We start from the raw sequence: 22,132 nt of genomic DNA on the forward strand, positions 1-22,132 counted from the left end.
AAAGTTTTTTTTTTTAATTATTTTTCTTAGAAAAAATGCTGATATATTCAATATAAACTGGCTATGAGTTTAAATAAATAACCATAACCGTTTAAAGATAAATCTGCCAGTCTCCCCTCACTTCATAGCGTGAGGTCGAGAGCTCCTTCAGTACGCTGTTCATCCAGTCCATTCCACTTGTTGATACAGAGAACGGCCACATCACTAAAAACGCAGTCCACGTTTTCCCTTTGACTTTGCTTGAACTCAGTACCTGCAGCATCCTCTGAAGCACAGAGCCAAATAGAACAGCATTAGAAGAACGTGAATTGATTGATGAAGAAGGGATATAAGAAAGTTTTTCAAAAAAGTAGGTAGGCCTATTCATCACTGCTGGTAGTAACAATTAGTTAGCACGAACACCCAGGTGTCAGTAGAAAGTCCCATGTAATAAATAAAGCAATGCTTTGTGTTTGACAAATAAAAACCTGGCTTCCACATTACATAAAATCTCTGCGCATGTCTTGCCTTTGTTCTTGTTTTGAGGTCAAAACTTACATTCCAGTTCTAAAAGAACGCTGCTACTTAGCTAGCAAGTTAGCCTAAAATGACTTTTAAAGTTCCCACTCTTTCTAACATACTATCTTCGGGGGACCTTACTTCTGGAGCATCAGCTGTGTTTCTCACTTTAGCCAAGCGTACACGATCTGAACTCTTTCAGGTTGTCACACTTTTTACTTTAATTTCAATTCTTAAAAATTGGTAGCCTTAGATGAATCCATTTTAATCTCAAAGTGTCATGTCAAAGTGAATGGACTTTTACCCCTCAGTATAAATCTGTTCCAACGATTTGGACTGCCAAATACAACATGGGCTTTTGTGACAACATCCCCATTGTGGGGTTGGTTGTCACAATGCTATTTAAATGGGTTTTTTTTTTTTATTAAAAAAAATATATATTTTATGGAAATATTTTTTAAAGCGTTTAATGTTTTAATTGAAACAACTGTTTATTGAGGCTACAACCTCTCATATATCAAAAACGGACACAATTACTTGAAAAGAAACCATATAGAATGTGTATAAAAACAGTACAACAGAACAGACATAGGCTTACTAAAATCTGGTATTTCTTTCACTTATACCATGAACTGGCTGAATCATTTTTGTATTTCAGTATCATTAGAAAATCAGTATCAAGAACATTCAGACAATAACAATACAACAGAACAGAAATTGTCCCACATCCTTATTGTCACAACCTGTCCTGCCACTCTGCCACCTGCAGTTCCCTGATCCTCCACACCTGTGTCTGATCCAGTAATTGCAATTAAGACAACCAGTCACACCTGCCACTCACTGTTTCACCAGCCTTTATCTATCCCAGCACCACAGTCATTCCCCGCCGGACCTTGATGTTCATCCCTGCATGGACCCTGCTCCTCTCCTGTTATCTCTCTTTGGACCTTCAGCCAGTCTTTCTGCTGCCTGCACTTGTAAGATGACATATCTGCTTCATTGTGAATAAAGTTGTTAATCTATCTTTGTCTCCGAGGGGTCCATCCATAACACTTATCTTTATTTCATTCACCAGCTTTCCATCTGCCCAGGTGTTCTACCTGGTGTGCCCACTTCTTGTCTCGTGTCCAGTAACATGTCTCTTTGGGGTGGTTGTTTGAAAATGGCTCCCCACACACCAGAGACATTCACCCTCATCTGAGGATGATTCTATTATGTTTATTTTTGGTTGATGCCTTCGATGTCACATGTGAGAACTAACCCCAACAGGCATTTTTAGGTAGAAGTTAGGAAACAATAGCCTAGCAAAGAAAAAAACAATTTTGAACTGTAGTTCTCCCTGCATATTATAAAAAGTGTTACATCTTAAATCAGTGTGTGAAAGACTTAGAAGAAGAATGCAGAAAACTAAAGTTACATTTTAATTTCAAAAACATAAAATGTCTCTCACCTCAATGTCAATGAAATGAAATGAAAAATACTTTATTAATCCCAAAGGGAAATTCAATAAGAGTCAAAATGCTAAATTAACCATGTAGCTAATCTATGACTAAGGAAATTTCTGTACCACTATCTTTCAACAGCTTTCTCTAGTGGTTGAGTTGTAGCCGCTGTGACAACCAACCCCGTTATTCCCCATCTACCATCTATGTTCTGTAGGAATCAGGGCAGAGGAGCACAGAGAGCGAGAGACCTCTACTGGTAAGGTGAATAGGAGAGTAATTAGAAAGTGGAGAAAGCCACTTATATATTAGGGGTGGGACTCGATTTAAAAAAAGAATATATATATATATATTATATCTAATATCTAATTAGACTTTGTAATTTTGATTAATCACATTTTAATTGCATAACAATTTGCCCCAAAAACATTTTTTAATTTAAATCAATTTTAGGGGATGATTAAATAAAATAAGCTAAGCGATTAATATTAACATCTATTAATGTCTGGAAAAAATCCATTTAAATATTAAAAAAAAAAAAAAAAAAAAAAAAAAACAGAAAATATCCCAGGCCAAAACTGAACAGACCCAAAGTTAAAGTATTGTTTCAAAAAGTTTAACAGCTCCAGCTGCTCTATAATTAAGAGTCTGCAACAGCACTTTTAACTTTTTAAATGTGTTCCACGCTCTTCATTAATAGGAATTAATATCTGACAGTAAACCAGGTGCTACGTTCACACTCATCCTGTGCATTGGTGGGGGCTAAGCCCCCCCCCAAGCTTAGGCTCATTATAATTCATGTGTTATACGTTTATTTTTAATGATGGAAGCATAAAACCAGTTTGCTAATTGGCTAAATTATGTGAGCTAGCAGTGACATCCCAAGATAGAAGTTGATGCTCTTTTATACTGTTGTATAATTTATACTGTCTATGACTCATTGACATTTTTTTGCAGTTCTACCCGACATTTCTTTTTAATCGTCAAAATATTTCCATAAGTTTATATTTGAGTCAGCTGTGATGGATTTTCTTAATGTGAATAAATGTTATTGCAAGCTTACTTGCTTAGTTTTAGGTGAGTCAGTTGTGACTTTTTTTTTCTTAGCGAATGACAATCCCATGGTGATAAAAACAAATAAATTGATGAGAGGGTTTCCAAAGCTACAAGAAGGCAGAGTCTTCAAATTTCTAAACATTTATAGGATCTACTTGAAGTCGAAATCTAAAGCTGGATTTATCTTTTTTTTTTTTTTTTTTTTTTTTTTTTTGTATAATTTTCATTCCTGTCTGGTAGTTTCTTTTGTGTTTGTGCTCATCTGTTTATTCTCGTGCTGTTGATTGTTTTGGGCCCCCACATTCAGTTTTGTTATTGATCTAAAATGGTTCTTTCTTTATCAATCAATCTGCCCTGTGGTGCGCAGTTCTGTCCGCTGGGTGGCAGTAACGAATCGGTGACGGAAGATTGGGAAGTTAGAGGAAGAGCTGAGAGTGAGTGACCGTAGAAGAAGAATAGCTCCTGTTGTCTTCCGCTGCTAAGTCTCACGTGGACCTAATAGCGGCTTAAAGAGAGACCCTTAAAAAAGAGCAAAATGACGCATTTAGACGGCGTAACGTAAGTAAAGCTGAAGTTTAAATTAAGCTATCTGTTTATTTTCTCCAGAGATTCTCGTGAGACTGGCTGTGTTCAGATAGCTCTTGCTAGGTCAGTGTTTCTTGTGACAGCTAGCTGTAGCTCATTGAGATGTATAATTCGGAACCGGCGTTGTGTCAAAATCGGTTCCCCCTCCAGCTCCCCGGCCTCCGTGTTACTTATAGTTTTAAATAAGGACCTGAAAAGTTTAACACTAGAATTACCGGCATTTTCAGTTTCTCCTGCAGTCCCCCCTCCCTGTACCCATTGTTTTTCAAATGAGGTAGTCTGTATGTTGCTCCCCCACCCAGATTACAAATGCAAGATGCACCTAACTTCCTTTTCAGTTCAGATCCGTAGAGATGACAGTGAAGTAAAACATACAGACCAGGGAATTTAACGTTTAATTATGTGTGTATACTGAAATGTAATCACACAAAGGAAGTGGCACTGAGACCAGACACCGGGAATTTTACAATAATCATTTACCTAGATCTGTGGACCATGTCAGAGCACGCACACCCACACACACACTTGCCCACACAAGTTTCCGTCAGAGGACAGCGTGGACACGTTGTAACATATGTCAACCAGCTGAAAATCAGACAGAAATAGAGTTTTCTAGATTCTCTCAGGCAGGTGGAGATGGAAGCATCTCGCTTCAGTGAGGAGCAGATGGAGGATTTCTCCTCTGGTGTTACACGGATAGCATCACGGTTGTCACGGCAACGGAAACAGCTGATCAATCTGAATCTGCCGTCATTGATGTAATATCTGAATCGCATTAGGGTTTTAAATGGTTCCAGTATTCTTTGTAGGTTTTATTAACATCAACACGTTATCTGAGATCTGAACTTTAAGAATATTTAGAGCAACTCAACTGAATGAAACTCTTCATCAGGACATTTAAAAGGTCCACAGTGTTTCCATTACGGCGTTTCTGGCTGGGAATCTAAGGAAACACTGGATTGTTCTGGTACTTCAGAAATGCATGGAGATGTGTCAGATCAGATTATTACAGTAATCTGATTACTCCCAGATCACTGATTTTGATTGTGAAGTAAATTAACTCAGTAGTTAATGAAATATTTATCTGAGAATGTCATTAATATTGAAGAAAAATAGGTGGTGTTACTTAAGGTATCGGTTCATTTACAGCTAATTATCTAATCGGATTGAATCGCAGGGCTCACTCTCTGAAACAGCCCTGCTCAGAGTCTCCAATGACGTCCTGATGCAGAGCGATGCTGGTCATTGCTCTGTGTTATTGTTACTGGACCTGACCTCAGCTTTTGATGCTGTAGATCATCGTGTCCTGCTGGACAGGCTAAAACACTGGGTTAGGGTTTCAGGAAATGTTCCTAAATGGTTCTCCTCTTATCTCTCTGGGACATTAGTATCTGTGGATGCTGCAAAGTTCAAATCCTCGTCTTCATCTCTTGATTTTGGTGTTCCACATGGATCTGTTCTGGGTCCTTCATTTTTTATTTTATATTTGCTGCCTCTGCAGTACATTATAGGTTCTTTTAAAGGTATTTCTTACCGTTGTTATGCTGATGATATTCTACTGTTTGTTTATTTTAAAACTCAGGATGTTTTTAAGATTCAGAGCTTGCTTGGGTGTTTGGATGCTGTCAGGAGCTGGATGAATGATAACTTTCTTCAACTTGATGCAAAAACCGAGGTCCTTCTTTGTGCCTGTGATAGATTTTTCCCTAAGATAGCTGAGAGTCTCGGCCCACTTGCCTCATGTATTAAGCTCTCAGTTAGGAACCTTGGTGTAATTCTTAACCCTGCACTGTCTCTAGATGCTCATATAAAATCACTTGTTCACTTTTGTTTTTATCATCTTAAAAACGTTGTTTCACCATCTGAGATGGAGATGATCGTCCGTGCCTTCATCTCATCCAGACTAGATTACTGTAATTCCATCTTCACATACTTAACCCATAAGAGCCCGACGTGACATATTAGTTACATACAGTTTCTGACATTTTTCTTTAATTTTTGGTATAAACTTTGTTCAAAATCTTGTTGAACACTATGTGATACTTGTCTTCTTCCCCCCAATAGATACCCAGGAGCAGAAAGCCATATTATAATATTTTTAATATATCCCATATAAATCCCAATCAATGGTAGATACCCCCCCCCCCCCCCCCCCCCCCAAAAAAAATGTAATTTTTTTTTACATTTTGTTAAAAGGCCAAATAAAGACCTCATATTAAAAAAAATTGACTTTTCTTACCATTTTTTCATGGGTCGGGTCTTAATGGGTTAAGCACAAAGTCTCTTGACCGTCTCCAGACTGTTCAGAACGCTGCTGCAAGGCTGATAACAAAATCCTCCAAATTTACTCATGTCACTTCATTCCCATTCATTACAGAGAACACTGTAAAGTCCTGGTTATAACTTATCAAGCACTACATGACCAAGCACCTGACTATATCAGAGACCTTCTGCAGCCCTACACTCCCAGCAGGTCCTTGAGATCAAGGGATCAAGGTCTGCTGGTTGCTAAGCCAACACGGCTGAAAACTAAAGGTGACAGATCCTTCGCAGCAATGGCTCCTTCCCTCTGGAACTCCTTCCTCTCAGCCTGAGATCTGTGGACTCCATGATCTCTTTTAAAAAGCAGCTAAAAACGCATCTTTTTAAACTTGCTTTTACTTAATTTTATTTGTTTTTATTTTCTCTGTGTTAATTTGTGTTCTGTTTCATTGTTAAGCACCTTGTAATTTTTATCTTGAAAGGTGCTTTATAAATAAACACTTACTTACCTAATCAAAATCTAATTGAAATAAGCTGTTGCGAATCTAATCGATTCAGGAAATCCGTGACGATACCTGGCCAGATTTGATCTTCTCAGTCAGATTTAGAGTGATGGAAATCGGAGCCAATGAGACTCTTATTAAAAGCTGGTCTTTGTGAACTGAGTTTGTTTTTATCCTCAGAAAACCAAAGACGAGGCGCTCGAAGCGTTTCCTGGAGAGCAGAGCGGCCAAACTGACGGAGGATGTGAAGAGCGTCATGATCATGAAAGGAGGGAACACCACTCAGACCATCACTCAGGCCCTCAAAGACATCGTAAGTGAACCGAAGACGAAGGAAACCCTGAGAGGTTTACTGCTGGTGCTTCAGTCATTAATCATTTATAATAATTCTCTGTTTTAAACCAGTGAGAGGTTTGATTTGACTTTCTAGATAACATCAGTTGTATTATTTTTCACCAGATTATCAGAGAAATGCTGAAGATTTCAGCCTGAAAAGTAAAAAAACGACTTGTTATCGTGACCTAATGTGAGTTAATGTCATTATTCACAGTATTCCCTGAAGAAACCCAACGCGGTGCTGTACAAGAAGTAAGTGATCCCAGAAGGATAAATTCAAGAAACTTAGGTTTGAGGTATTTGATTAATCCTGGAATCTTTCACTTAACCAATGCAGCTGAACTAACTAGCTATCTGGTTAAACGTTAACTGAAGACTGGAAATGAAAAGAGGATTGGAGTGTGAAGGATCAGTAGTTTCTGTTGTTGGTTAGAAGCAGAAAAACGCCAACCAGAGGGTCAGAAAACATCTGGAAAATGATGTGGAGGTGAAAACATGATCTGAGCTGCATCTTTAACTCCTTCCAACTGCCGGGGCCGGTACCAGGTCCAGCAGCTGGATGCACAAGTTCATGTGTGTAAAAAGTTACTTAGTGATGTAGGCGGATTTTATTTCTAATATTTCTCAAACAAGAAACAAACACACATAAATCAACACTCCAAGTGCACTTGGTCAGCAAAGCAGTTGTTTTATAACTTCAAAAGACATATGCAACAAATAACGATGTGATCAACACGAACAACACCTGAAACAAACCTCAACAGAGCGTGTGATCCGTTCGCTCCACCCCAGCATCAGGTATCCTACGAAACCAGAAAAGGCGTCACTTTCAGATGATACCAAACATCATCTTATCTTGGCCGACCACCTCACATCAGTCTCAAAACAAACACAAAGCCAACCGTTGCATTTCACAGCCAGGGCATCAGATTGCACGTTTATCACACAGTAGTCACCAAAGCCCAAAAATTTTCTTACCAAAAGCAATAAATTTTATTTTCTTACCGCTTCATGTTAATATTCAGATTATCCACACTTGTCTTCGACCACAATTCACAGCATACTCGTCCATAGTAGTGAAACTGTTTACAGCTACCATTCACGGCCATCTTGTTGATTTCTTGCGGGTCTTGGGAGTGTAAATAAAGTTGGTTGAAATTCTACATCTCGCGAGTTTTCGAATGATATCTCACGCTTGAACAAGACGTCAGATATATATGATTGATTGTAAACATCTTTGATGCACGGTGATGCAGTGCAGAGCTAATATAGAACGGAGACGATTTCTCTCATTAATTTAATAATAATATAATAATACATTTTATTTGTGGGCGCCTTTCTTGACACTCAGGTCACCTTACAGGTTAAAACACAAGAATAAAACAAATCAATAGGTGTGGAGGTGTGGTTCAGGCAAACCACACTTCCAAAAGCCCTGGCGTTTAACAGGTTAACCCACAGATTACATCAGGATGCTGGTGATGGATCAATATTTACTTGTTGACAGAAATTTTTCCTCCTCAGAAAGAATATCACTCGGCCTTTTGAGGACTCAACATCACTGGTGAGTATCCCAGAAATCCTTCACTGCTCAGCTGTGTTCTTCTGTTTGTAATCATTATTTTGAATAATTTTCAGGAGTTTTTCTCCAAGAAGACGGACTGCTCTCTGTTTCTGTTCGGCTCCCACAACAAGAAACGGCCCAACAATCTCATCTTTGGTAAAGTCTCAGAGTCAGGAAGCCTGATAAGGGGTGATATTTGTCTTATAACTGTTACAAATGTGGGATTTTATGTCCCAATAGTAAAAAAATTCATGGATCCCGGAGGCGATCTGGAGCAGCATCAGTTGTTCCTTGTTCTGTTTCTGAGATTTCCTGAAACGTCAGCCAAATACATCCATAACTTTTTGGGTTATGTTAACACAAAGAACCAATGCTGCCAAATTCATGACCTCCTCCTTGGCGGAGGTAATAATCTGTGATTTACTTAGAATCTGCACACAGTTTGAACACATAAAATAAATTGAGACATGGACACATTAGACATTAAGAATTTGTTTTTAGGAAAACTTCCAGTGCAAACAAATAATTAAAATATGTGTTTTTTTTAGCTGTAAACCACATGATGATGTCATGAAAACCATCAATGCTGCTGGTAAAATGGACATTTTTAAATTTAATTCAGAAGTTATAATTTTGTGGGTTAAAAGTGACTCAGAACGCCCCCTACTGGCCCAAACCCGATGTATAGGCAACCGTTGGGGACTCTTCTACTAACAAGAAAAGGAAAAATGTCCGCCCATCCTCCACATACGAAGAGTACGAGCCCTCACCTTCAGACTTACTGAGTTTCTACTTTTTTCTCAACATTTTGTTTCTAGGGTCCAGATTGTCCTCATGAGGCTGCAGAAGTAAAACCGGACTGCTGATCCTCATGAGGCAGAGGTTTTAGAAAGGAGGACAGTTTCAGGACTGAAATACGTTGTCATGTTCATAATATACACTTTTCACATGAGTTTCTCCAACGTTATGGAGGTTCTGATGGGTTTTTGTCTGCCAGCCATCTTTCCCTGGTTCTTCTGCTGTTCCAAACCTTCAGGCTCATCCTACTACCATAAGTCTGCAATATGACGTTGCCTGGCTTTCATGAATGCTAATGCTAATATTACAGTGCATCAGTTTATTGTCCTTAGATGATTCTTACTGTTCAGAGTCGCTGACATTAAACATGGATTTGATATGAGTGCAGTATGTTTTTACTATGCCAGCATCATAAATACAGAATGATTTGCAGTCATGTTTGTTTCTTTGGAGGCAGCTTGTCAAATTTACCATTGAGTTTCTCTTTAAAATACAACAATGACCTTAGAACTCTGTTTCTGACTCATTTTGATGCCACACTTACATATATGATGTTCAAATGCAAGAGGACATTATTGAAGAAAGAATGGTAAAGAAAGAGAGAAAGGGATGAGACAAGAGTTCAGATCAGACTGACTCACTAATTGGAGAGACCTTGGAGAAGAGGTGGGATGAAGATGATGCCAAATTAGCCTTCATCGGGGAGAAAATCTGACGGTTAAATAGTGGAGCTTTAAAGAAGGATGCTGAGTGAGAAGCTAGTCATCATCAACCAGCTGTTGTTGCAGTAACTGTAGGGTCTGTTTCTTCTGGCTGTTTGCAGGTCGTCTGTTTGACTTCCACGTTCTAGACATGATTGAACTCGGCATCGAGAAGTTCGTCTCTCTGAGTGAGATCAAGGTAATATCTGTTATCATGCCAGGTCTGTACAGAAACCAGAAACATGCTTCCGCTGTCATCTGTCTTCATTCTGCTCTGTAATGTCCTGACACATCCTCCTTCAGACGATCAGCACTAACTTTGTGCGTTGCCATGAAGCGGTCCTGCTCGCTGGAGCAGAAACATCATGTAGGGATGGAAATCAGACTCTATCGGAAAGCTGCAGATAAAAACAGAGATGAAGATATAAAAGCAGGAGTGCTATGTTTCATCACCCCAGAAACGGCTCCAGTCACCAGGTTCTGTTCTGTTTTCAGACCTCCAAGTGTCCAGAAGGAACCAAACCCATGCTCGTGTTTGCAGGAGAAGCTTTTGACTCCGACAACGAGCACAAACGGCTCAAGAGTCTGTTGATAGGTATGCGGTTCTGATACTGATGGATGCTGACCTGGAGTTAATTTGCTAACGCCAGACTCTGCTTCCTGTCCCATCCTCAGACTTCTTCAGAGGGCCCACCGTGCCTGCGGTCCGACTGGCCGGTCTGGAGCACGTCCTGCATTTCACTGCCGTAGAGGGGAAAATCTTCTTGCGCAGCTACAGGTACAGAAGTCAGATGGTTTTCCTGCTCATGTCCACAGCAGAGCTGCTGATGTTCTGTGTGACCACAGGTGTCTGTTAAAGAAGTCCGGGTGTCGGACCCCGAGGATCGAGCTGGAGGAGATCGGGCCGTCTTTGGACTTGGTTTTAAGGAGAACACACCTGGCGTCAGATGACCTGTACAAGCTGGCTCATAAAGAGCCCAAAGCCCTGAAGGTAAGAACAATGTGGACATGTCTCCTCACTGTTGGTCTCAATGGAGGATTCAGAATTCAGAAAACTTGGGTCTTTCGGGTTTGCAGGAAACCAGGATGTTTTAAGGAAAAGAGAACAACAACTAACTTGGTCTGTGTCCCGTCCTGCTGTCAGAGCAGGAACAGGAAACATCACAGCTAGGGCACGGCTGATATGGATTTTTTGAGACCGATTCCGATATTTGGCAGAAAAAATTTCCAATTGTCGATTAATTGGCCGATTTAAAAAAAAAAGAAAAATGGATATAATGAATAAATTCATTTTTGGTTCATTAACGCTTACACCAACAACAATATGAATTACAGGCAGAACATTTAACTTTTTCACAATATTTTGTCCTCATATGTTTAACAACAACAGAAGAATTTCCAAAAACATGCAACAAAGCATTAAATAACTGAAATTAAAATATATAACCTTAAAAAAGTCAATCTATAAATGAATTGTATAAATGAATGATGAATTAAATAAATATATCTTGTTTTGTACTTCTTGCTGATGCAAATTAGAAGTAGGTTAGAGTACTGGTAGGAAAACATATATATATAAGGTGTGTGCCTTATATAACCAACATGAGTGAAGTTAGTTAAACTTTATTTATGCAGCTTTCGATGCTCTTTAATGTTAAATTACATTTTCTTTGTTCCAATATTTTCTTTGCCATGAAATATATCATGGCATATATCATATACGAACCAAAATAAAAACCAGATTTGCTTTTGTCAAATGTAAAAAAGATGTCATCTTTGATAGAGTTGTATTTTATATATATTGGTCACAAATAGTCTGACACTAATTGTTACACATAGTGAGCTGCTGTTACAGCCTGTCACTTTAGTATTTTCTGACAAAGTAAAGGGAGACATGACATCATGATGGTGGCTGAAGACAGACTGTAATATTATCCATCCATCCACTTTCTGCCGCTTATCCGGAGTCGGGTCGTGGGGGCAGCTGCCTAAGCAGGGATACCTAGACTTCCCTCTCCCCGGCCACATTCACCATCTCATCCAGAGGGATCCCGAGGCGTTCCCAGGCCAGCCGAGAAATGTAGTCTGTCCAGCGTGTCCTGGGTCTTCCCCGGGGCCTCTTTCCGGTGGGACGTGCCAGGAACACCTCACCAGGGAGGCGTCCTGACCAGATGCCCAAGCCACCTCATCTGGCTCCTCTCGATGCGGAGGAGCAGTGACTCTGAGCCCCTCCTGGATCACTGAGCTCCTCACCCTATCTCTAAGGGAGAGCCCGGCCACCCTGCAGAGAAAACTCATTTCGGCCGTTTGTATTCGCGATCTGGTTCTTTCCGTCACTACCCACAGCTCGTGACCATAGGTGAGGGTAGGAACGTAGATCGACTGATAAATTGAGAGTTTTGTCTTTTGGCTCCTTCTTCACCACGACAGACCGATGTAGAGTCTGCATCACTGCGGATGCCGCACCGATCCGCCTGTTGATCTCCTGTCGTTGCTAATATAGATGATGAGCACCTTAAGCTACTTTAACATAACTTTAGCAATGCAGCGTAAATGAAAAGCTGGCCGACACAACAAAGCACATGTCACTCGTCATTACACACGGCAAACAGGGCTAACTGAAACTGGAGACATGCTGAGTGATTAATTTCACAACATTATTATAAACTTACCTGTCGGCAAGCTCCACTTAGCCCACTGCTTTAATGTAACCTGGCTAGCTACTAGCTACCCCTGTTGAAAAGACAGGGGGATTGAATGAATTCATAGCGCCATCTAGTGGACAAACGCTGCAAGGACATCATTCTGCACGACTCCGACACTTAACAGCATTTACTGTTTTATGAGAAAGTAAGAATAAATTGGCATTTAATCGAAAAACAAGGGCTGATATTGGCCATTTTGAAAAGGGAAAATATTGGCCGATTTAGAAGATGAGAAAAGGTTTGGTCACTGTTGATCTGTGTGTTATCTCTACAAAGTTCTGTTAGTTATAAATTCCGCTTTCTTCTTCTGCTCGGCCTTTATGCTGCTATATCTATTCATAAATTCATTTTATATAATTTTAGCCTCAGAGTCTGACAGCTGAGGCTGGAAACATGTCTGATGCTGACTGGGATTAAAAGGGATGAGATTCTATATACAGTTTTACCTAAACAAACAAAAAAAAAAACAAGACAAAAAATGACTTGGTGTTTTAAGGGTTAATTAACTTTCACAGCTGCTGAATCCACAACAAAACACCAAAATGTCTGATTCTGTTTTAAGAAGAAAAACTTGTCAGTTTATCCTGGAGGTGGCGTCAGAGGACAGACCAATAAAATTAATTCTATCTCCAAAAGGGAAAACATAAAAACTGTGTTAATATAACGTGTTTTCCACACACCATGTAGCAATTTGTAGTGCTCTACCGGCACCGGTCAGGAGTCGCCTGTCACGGCGATGCTCGGTGGTATGTAAAGTGTGTGCAGCGTTCAAACAAATACTTTATGATCTGCCATATTAAATACACACCTGTATGCTGATCTGTTCTTCATTCACCTGCTGAGACAGTTTTAAAGCTACAAGAAGCATTTAAAATTATTCAGCTTAATTTTAATTCTTAAAAGTAAGTTCTTTAAGAACTAAGAGAAATAAAACATTTTCAGATTAATCACAGCTTACACAGCATGTAATATACTTCTATATGTTGTTCTAAATCATCTCTACCATGTTCCAGATAAAAATTTGTGCCCCCCTTTTCCTGGTCAGTGCTCCTGCCTGGCCCCCAGCAGAACTTTTCTGGACCCGCATAGCTGAAGTATAAACCCTGCATACCACCAGGCAGCTACTGGGTCTGCTCCTTTACCGTTAGCCGGGCAATGACCCGGGAAGGAAGTGATGACGAGCGGCTGAGGAAGAGTTTGCCATTTAAATGGGGAGGCAGAGGACCATAAAGTGGCCATGTTTATGCAAAACTCCTGGAAAGGTTTTTTAAAACGTGGGAAAAGTGCACATGTTAAATCCTCTTACTGGGAAAAATATGCCGTCATAACAGAAATGACAGATGTATCATGCCACGCCAGCATTAAATGCATTAAAAATGTCAACGCAATCAATTACATTAATTAGTTAACACTGTTAATGCATCATTTTTGTTTTTGTTTTAAAATCAAAATGGGGGGGCGAAATCTGTGGCACTGCACCACACATTGGTCTGTGTGGGAAACCCTGAATATAATATAATATAATATAATATAATATAATATAATATAATATAAAAAGGCTTCAACTTGTCAGACTTTACAGCCTCTTGGAGTCAGCTTGTCTTTTATCATCAGCTTCCTCCTGGAAACCTTCCTCAGAAGTTTTGCTCCATATTGACTTGACAGCATCACACAGTTGCTGCAGGTTTGTCGGCTGCATCCATGATAAGAGGTGTCTTCACCATGTCTGTATGCCTAAATGCATTGCGATGCAGCCCTGAGATTGGCTGATTAGACATTTGCGTTAAGCCTGGTACACATAATGATTTTTGGGCTGTTTTTGTCCCGATTTTGCCTCTTCCTGAGATTTTCCTGTCCAATTATCATTTGGTCTGTGGTGTGTTATGAGCTGATTTGTCCCAATAATCTGCTCCGAAACGGGTTGTAGCCGACAGTTGGGAATATTGAATATGTTCAATATTCCAGAGCCGATTTCTGAGGAATACCGACAGGTTGTGTATTGTGACTGCGTGGATGGTGACGTAGTACGGAATGTAGCCAATCTGAGAGGGAGCTGGCTGGGGAACAAGGAAGTAAAGTCCATGTTCACACCATTTCCAGTCCATTTTTTACAGTTCTGGCCTTTTCTATTAACAATAGTCCCAAGACCACCATCATTCCCTCGTCCGGTATATCCCCTCCATGCTGTGTTACTATGTTTCTTCTTCTTCGTTTTTTGCCGGTTGTTGCTATGGTTCTTCTACGTTTTGACGTTTGTCCGGTTCGGAGGACTAGATTGTAGATGAGTTGGGGGACAGCATGGTCATTTGTGTGTTGTTCTGTGATTACATTTTTGGAGCACACCACACACAGTAGGATAAAGCTGATGTTTTTATCTTCACGTGTGAGGTCTTGACCAGAAAAAAAAAATCTCATAAAATTAAAAAAATCGTTGTGTATGTACCAGGCTTAAGTAGTTAAGGGAAGTACACCAGCTGATAAAGTCGACAGCGAATGCAGTGGATCTGTTCACATTATTTCATTAAACTGTTTTTATAAAAATCATTAAACTATATCGATGAATTCATCAAACTAACACCTCTGCTCTTTTACTTCTCTAGCCAAAGAAGAAAAAGAATATTTCCCATGATGCCTTTGGTACAAGGTTTGGCCGGGTGCACATGCAGAAGCAGGATCTGTCCAAGTTGCAAACACGGAAGATGAAGGGTCTGAGGAAGAGGAAGGGCGAAGTGGTTGCAGAAGAGCAGGGCGGTCCGGTTTCCAAAGCTGCCAAATCACAGAGCTGAAGCTGTTTCCTGATGCAGTCATGTGACTCAAAGAGTCATGTGACATGTTTTCTATCACAGTTTGAGGTCTCCGATAAGATATTTTCTATTAATCATTTATTATTTGTTAGATTCAGTATTCGGTTTTTTTTCTAGTAAAGTGTAAAAAGATACTTTAAAATGAAATAAAACTATAAACCTAAAGTTTTTGCTTCTGTTTTCCTTTATTCTTTAACATTTGCTCATCATTAATAATAGTCAACGCTTCACTTCAGAAATGAGTCTGGTGATGCTTTTCTGTTAAGTTGATCCACAGAGATGTTTTAGATTTTATAATTGTAAAAAAAAAACTGGACTTTGGCCAGAAGAGAGGATCCTGTCTCTTCAGAGGAAGAAGTGATGGGACTGCTGCTTCAAAATGTTTCCACACTTTTAAACTTCATAAGATTTCACAGCTTGCTTAAGTATTATTTCTCATGTTTTCTGATAAGAATCTGATCATGATGTCAGAAATGTTTACTGGGTTGAGATGACACCGAAATGGTGTGTAAAGCTTTGAGGTGCGTTCAGGGTCCTGATGCTGCTGCGGGAGGTCTGAAGATCCACTGCTGCTGTTTTCTCCATGTTTGCTGTGGTCATGTTCCGTTTAAGCTGCAGCCTTGTTGTCCTGTTTACCAGCATATCACACCCACCCAAGAGTCTGGACCAGCGATGTGAACATGGACAAATGTGCTTTGCCAAGAGGATCATTTATTTCTAACGTTCTATTGCTGAATTTACATATTAAAGCTGAGCCTGATGAAGAGGAGAACCTGATAAAAACCTGATAGAACCCAGTGAAGAGCAAAACCCAATGAGAACCTGATGAAACCTTGAGAAAGATGAAGGTCTGGGCCGGCATTCCTAAAGATTCTGAGAATCCTCTCAGAGAGATCCTAACTTTGCCTAAAAATTCCTAGCAAGGAATCTTGGCTTAGTGATTCCAAAACATTCTCAGATAGTCTGAGCAAGGAATAGACAGAAACTCCTGTCTTAGTGAGGAGGTGTGCTTGACCCTGTTGCTAGGTATGAGTCATTTCAAAAGCTGTGATTGGTTGAGCCTAAAAGCTAAACAAACCTTTGGTGAAAATGGGCTTAGAAAAGACCGTCAACTCAATAAACATAATCATAGAAACTAATCTATATGAAAACTGTAATTATAAAAAGACAATCTGTTATATAAATGGTAAGGTATACGTTAAAATGATCCTACAGAAAACGTAGAAACTCAGACCCACTTGCACATATTCACCTGCTAAAAGTTATATTTACTTTACTACATTTATTTACCATGCTGGTAATTGTTGTGCCTTCAACTTTGAGCATTTCATCTCCATTTTGTATGAACGAGGGTAAAATGGCTCAGCTTCCAACAATGTCTGTGATTGGTGATGGCCTATAAGAAGCAGTGTTGGTTGGCGTTCAGATCTTCCACAAACCAGAGAACAGCGATGGAGGAGAAAAGAAGGACAGCTGGACAAAGGAATGGTGTTTGCTCCTGGCTCAGTTGGTCGATGAGCATAAAAGTGTTTTGTGAGGTATATTTAATGAAAAACCACAAATATGATTCCTGCACAATCCAATCTGCAAGGTTTATCTAATTCACTGTCATCCGGTGTTTGGAGAATATTTCTCCTGCCTCTTCTGTCCGCCATTTTGTCCTCTGCTTATGCGAACTCCTAGGCTGCTTAAAAGTCTTCTTCCCTGCTCCTAACAGATGTCATCCTAGCAGCTCTCTTTAGAGCTAAGATTCTTTAGGAATAGCTTTTATCTTTACTAGGATCTACTCTTCACTTTTAGGGGAAATTCTAAGAAAACATCATGATTCTCAGAATTTTCTTAGAATTTGGCCACAAGGAACAGCTCTTTGCACTAAGAATCTTTAGGAATATGGCCCCTGATGAAGAGGATGATATGATGAGAACCTGATGAAGAGGAGGACATAATGAGAACCTGATGAAGAGGAGGACATGATGAGAACCTGATGAAGAGGAGGACATGGGAATAACCTGATGAAGAGGAGGACATGGGAATAACCTGATGAAGAGGAGGACATAATGAGAACCTGATGAAGAGGAGGACATGATGAGAACCTGATGAAGAGGAGGACGCGGGGATAACCTGATGAAGAGGAGGACATGGGGCTAACCTGATGAAGAGGAGGACATAATGAGAACCTGATGAAGAGGGGGACACGGGGATAACCTGATGAAGAGAGAGACATGATTAGAACCTGATGAAGAGGAGGACATAATGAGAACCTGATGAAGAGGAGGACATGATGAGAACCTGATGAAGAGGAGGACATGATGAGAACCTGATGAAGAGGAGGACATGGGGATAACCTGATGAAGAGGAGGACATGATGAGAACCTGATGAAGAGGAGGACATGGGGATAACCTGATGAAGAGGAGGACATGGGGATAACATGATGAAGAGGAGGACATGGGGATAACCTGATGAAGAGGGGGACACGGGGATAACCTGATGAAGAGAGAGACATGATTAGAACCTGATGAAGAGGAGGACATGGGGATAACCTGATGAAGAGGAGGACATAATGGGAACCTGATGAAGAGGAGGACATGATGAGAACCTGATGAAGAGGAGGACATGGGGATAACCTGATGAAGAGGTGGACATAATGAGAACCTGATGAAGAGGAGGACATGATGAGAACCTGATGAAGAGGAGGACATGGGGATAACCTGATGAAGAGGAGGACATGGGGATAACCTGATGAAGAGGAGGACATGGGGATAACATGATGAAGAGGAGGACATGGGGATAACCTGATGAAGAGGTGGACATAATGAGAACCTGATGAAGAGGAGGACATGATGAGAACCTGATGAAGAGGAGGACATGGGCATAAACTGATGAAGAGGTGGACATAATGAGAACCTGATGAAGAGGAGGACATGATGAGAACCTGATGAAGAGGAGGACATGATGAGAACCTGATGATGAGAACCTGATGAAGAGGAGGACATGATGAGAACCTGATGAAGAGGAGGACATAATGAGAACCTGATGAAGAGGAGGACATGATGAGAACCTGATGAAGAGGTGGACATAATGAGAACCTGATGAAGAGGAGGACATGATGAGAACCTGATGAAGAGGAGGACATGGGGATAACCTGATGAAGAGGAGGACATGATGAGAACCTGATGAAGAGGAGGACATGGGGATAACCTGATGAAGAGGAGGACATGGGGATAACATGATGAAGAGGAGGACATGGGGATAACCTGATGAAGAGGAGGACATAATGAGAACCTGATGAAGAGGAGGACATGATGAGAACCTGATGAAGAGGAGGACATAATGAGAACCTGATGAAGAGGAGGACATGATGAGAACCTGATGAAGAGGAGGACATGATGAGAACCTGATGAAGAGGAGGACATGGGGATAACCTGATGAAGAGGAGGACATAATGAGAACCTGATGAAGAGGAGGACATGGGGATAACCTGATAAAGAGGTGGACATAATTAGAACCTGATGAAGAGGAGGACATGATGAGAACCTGATGAAGAGGAGGACATGGGGATAACCTGATGAAGAGGAGGACATGGGGATAACATGATGAAGAGGAGGACATGGGGATAACCTGATGAAGAGGAGGACATAATGAGAACCTGATGAAGAGGAGGACATGATGAGAACCTGATGAAGAGGAGGACATAATGAGAACCTGATGAAGAGGAGGACATGATGAGAACCTGATGAAGAGGAGGACATGATGAGAACCTGATGAAGAGGAGGACATGGGGATAACCTGATGAAGAGGAGGACATGATGAGAACCTGATGAAGAGGAGGACATGGGGATAACCTGATGAAGAGGAGGACATGGGGATAACATGATGAAGAGGAGGACATGGGGATAACCTGATGAAGAGGGGGACACGGGGATAACCTGATGAAGAGAGAGACATGATTAGAACCTGATGAAGAGGAGGACATGGGGATAACCTGATGAAGAGGAGGACATAATGGGAACCTGATGAAGAGGAGGACATGATGAGAACCTGATGAAGAGGAGGACATGGGGATAACCTGATGAAGAGGAGGACATGATGAGAACCTGATGAAGAGGAGGACATGGGGATAACCTGATGAAGAGGAGGACATGGGGATAACATGATGAAGAGGAGGACATGGGGATAACCTGATGAAGAGGAGGACATAATGAGAACCTGATGAAGAGGAGGACATGATGAGAACCTGATGAAGAGGAGGACATAATGAGAACCTGATGAAGAGGAGGACATGATGAGAACCTGATGAAGAGGAGGACATGATGAGAACCTGATGAAGAGGAGGACATGGGGATAACCTGATGAAGAGGAGGACATAATGAGAACCTGATGAAGAGGAGGACATGGGGATAACCTGATAAAGAGGTGGACATAATTAGAACCTGATGAAGAGGAGGACATGATGAGAACCTGATGAAGAGGAGGACATGGGGATAACCTGATGAAGAGGAGGACATGGGGATAACATGATGAAGAGGAGGACATGGGGATAACCTGATGAAGAGGAGGACATAATGAGAACCTGATGAAGAGGAGGACATGATGAGAACCTGATGAAGAGGAGGACATAATGAGAACCTGATGAAGAGGAGGACATGATGAGAACCTGATGAAGAGGAGGACATGATGAGAACCTGATGAAGAGGAGGACATGGGGATAACCTGATGAAGAGGAGGACATGATGAGAACCTGATGAAGAGGAGGACATGGGGATAACCTGATGAAGAGGAGGACATGGGGATAACATGATGAAGAGGAGGACATGGGGATAACCTGATGAAGAGGGGGACACGGGGATAACCTGATGAAGAGAGAGACATGATTAGAACCTGATGAAGAGGAGGACATGGGGATAACCTGATGAAGAGGAGGACATAATGGGAACCTGATGAAGAGGAGGACATGATGAGAACCTGATGAAGAGGAGGACATGGGGATAACCTGATGAAGAGGTGGACATAATGAGAACCTGATGAAGAGGAGGACATGATGAGAACCTGATGAAGAGGAGGACATGGGGATAACCTGATGAAGAGGAGGACATGGGGATAACATGATGAAGAGGAGGACATGGGGATAACCTGATGAAGAGGAGGACATAATGAGAACCTGATGAAGAGGAGGACATGGGGATAACCTGATGAAGAGGTGGACATAATGAGAACCTGATGAAGAGGAGGACATGATGAGAACCTGATGAAGAGGAGGACATGATGAGAACCTGATGAAGAGGAGGACATGGGGATAACCTGATGAAGAGGAGGACATAATGAGAACCTGATGAAGAGGAGGACATGATGAGAACCTGATGAAGAGGAGGACATAATGAGAACCTGATAAAGAGGGAGACATGATTAGAACCTGATGAAGAGGAGGACATGATGAGAACCTGATGAAGAGGAGGACATGGGGATAACCTGATGAAGAGGAGGACATAATGAGAACCTGATGAAGAGGAGGACATGATGAGAACCTGATGAAGAGGAGGACATAATGAGAACCTGATAAAGAGGGAGACATGATTAGAACCTGATGAAGAGGAGGACATGATGAGAACCTGATGAAGAGGAGGACATGGGGATAACCTGATGAAGAGGAGGACATGATGAGAACCTGATGAAGAGGAGGACATAATGAGAACCTGATGAAGAGGAGGACATGATGAGAACCTGATGAAGAGGAGGACATGATGAGAACCTGATGAAGAGGAGGACATGGGAATAACCTGATGAAGAGGAGGACATGGGAATAACCTGATGAAGAGGAGGACATAATGAGAACCTGATGAAGAGGAGGACATGGGGATAACCTGATGAAGAGGAGGACATGATGAGAACCTGATGAAGAGGAGGACAATGGGATAACCTGATGAAGAGGAGGACATGATGAGAACCTGATGAAGAGGAGGACATGATGAGAACCTGATGAAGAGGAGGACATGGGGATAACCTGATGAAGAGGAGGACATAATGAGAACCTGATGAAGAGGAGGACATGATGAGAACCTGATGAAGAGGAGGACATGGGAATAACCTGATGAAGAGGAGGACATAATGAGAACCTGATGAAGAGGAGGACATGATGAGAACCTGATGAAGAGGAGGACACAGGGATAACCTGATGAAGAGGGAGACATGATTAGAACCTGATGAAGAGGAGGACATGATGAGAACCTGATGAAGAGGAGACATGGGGATAACCTGATGAAGAGGATGACATAATAAGAACCTGATGAAGAGGAGGCCATGATGAGAACCTGATGAAGAGGAGGACATGATGAGAACCTGATGAACAGGAGGACATGATGAGAACCTGATGAACAGGAGGACATGGGAATAACCTGATGAAGAGGAGGACATGATTAGAACCTGATGAAGAGGAGGACATAATGAGAACCTGATGAAAAGGAGGATATGATGAGAACCTGATGAAGAGGAGGACATGGGAATAACCTGATAAAGAGGAGGACATGATTAGAACCTGATGAAGAGGAGGACATATTGAGAACCTGATGGTGAGGAGGTCATGGGAATAACCTTATGAAGAAGAGGACATGATGAGAACCTGATGAAGAGGAGGTCATGGGAATAACCTGATGAAGAGGGAGACATGAGGAGAACCTGATGAAGAGGAGGACATGGGAATAACCTGATAAAGAGGATGACATAATTAGAACCTGATGAAGAGGAGGACATGATGAGAACCTGATGAAGAGGAGGACACGGGGATAACCTGATGAAGAGGGAGACATGATTAGAACCTGATGAAGAGGAGGACATAATGAGAACCTGATGAAGAGGAGGACATGATGAGAACCTGATGAAGAGG

The 22,132-nt window shown here is 41.2% G+C and overlaps 1 protein-coding gene across 1 annotated transcript; it reads left to right on the top strand.

Annotated features, from left to right (window-relative positions):
- The first annotated feature begins 3,403 nt into the window (after nt 1-3,403).
- rpf2 (ribosome production factor 2 homolog) lies at nt 3,404-15,412 on the top strand. The gene is made up of 10 exons (XM_041975874.1): nt 3,404-3,554; nt 6,527-6,659; nt 6,897-6,934; nt 8,207-8,246; nt 8,321-8,402; nt 9,868-9,944; nt 10,241-10,340; nt 10,421-10,523; nt 10,592-10,736; nt 15,051-15,412. Exons 1-10 carry the CDS (start codon nt 3,532-3,534, stop codon nt 15,234-15,236), a joined length of 927 nt encoding a protein of 308 aa, XP_041831808.1. The 5' UTR covers nt 3,404-3,531; the 3' UTR covers nt 15,237-15,412.
- The last annotated feature ends 6,720 nt before the right edge of the window (nt 15,413-22,132 follow it).

The sequence above is a fragment of the Melanotaenia boesemani genome, chromosome 22 (assembly GCF_017639745.1).
Source record: "Melanotaenia boesemani isolate fMelBoe1 chromosome 22, fMelBoe1.pri, whole genome shotgun sequence".
In the NCBI taxonomy this organism is placed as follows: Eukaryota; Metazoa; Chordata; class Actinopteri; order Atheriniformes; family Melanotaeniidae; genus Melanotaenia; species Melanotaenia boesemani.

Coding starts and splice junctions, on each gene's coding strand:
- rpf2 (XM_041975874.1), top strand. CDS start 3,532: ATGACGCATTTAGACGGCGTAAC. Junction 6,660..6,896: donor CTCAGGCCCTCAAAGACATC/GTAAGTGAACCG, acceptor CATTATTCACAG/TATTCCCTGAAGAAACCCAA. Junction 10,524..10,591: donor ATCTTCTTGCGCAGCTACAG/GTACAGAAGTCA, acceptor GTGTGACCACAG/GTGTCTGTTAAAGAAGTCCG.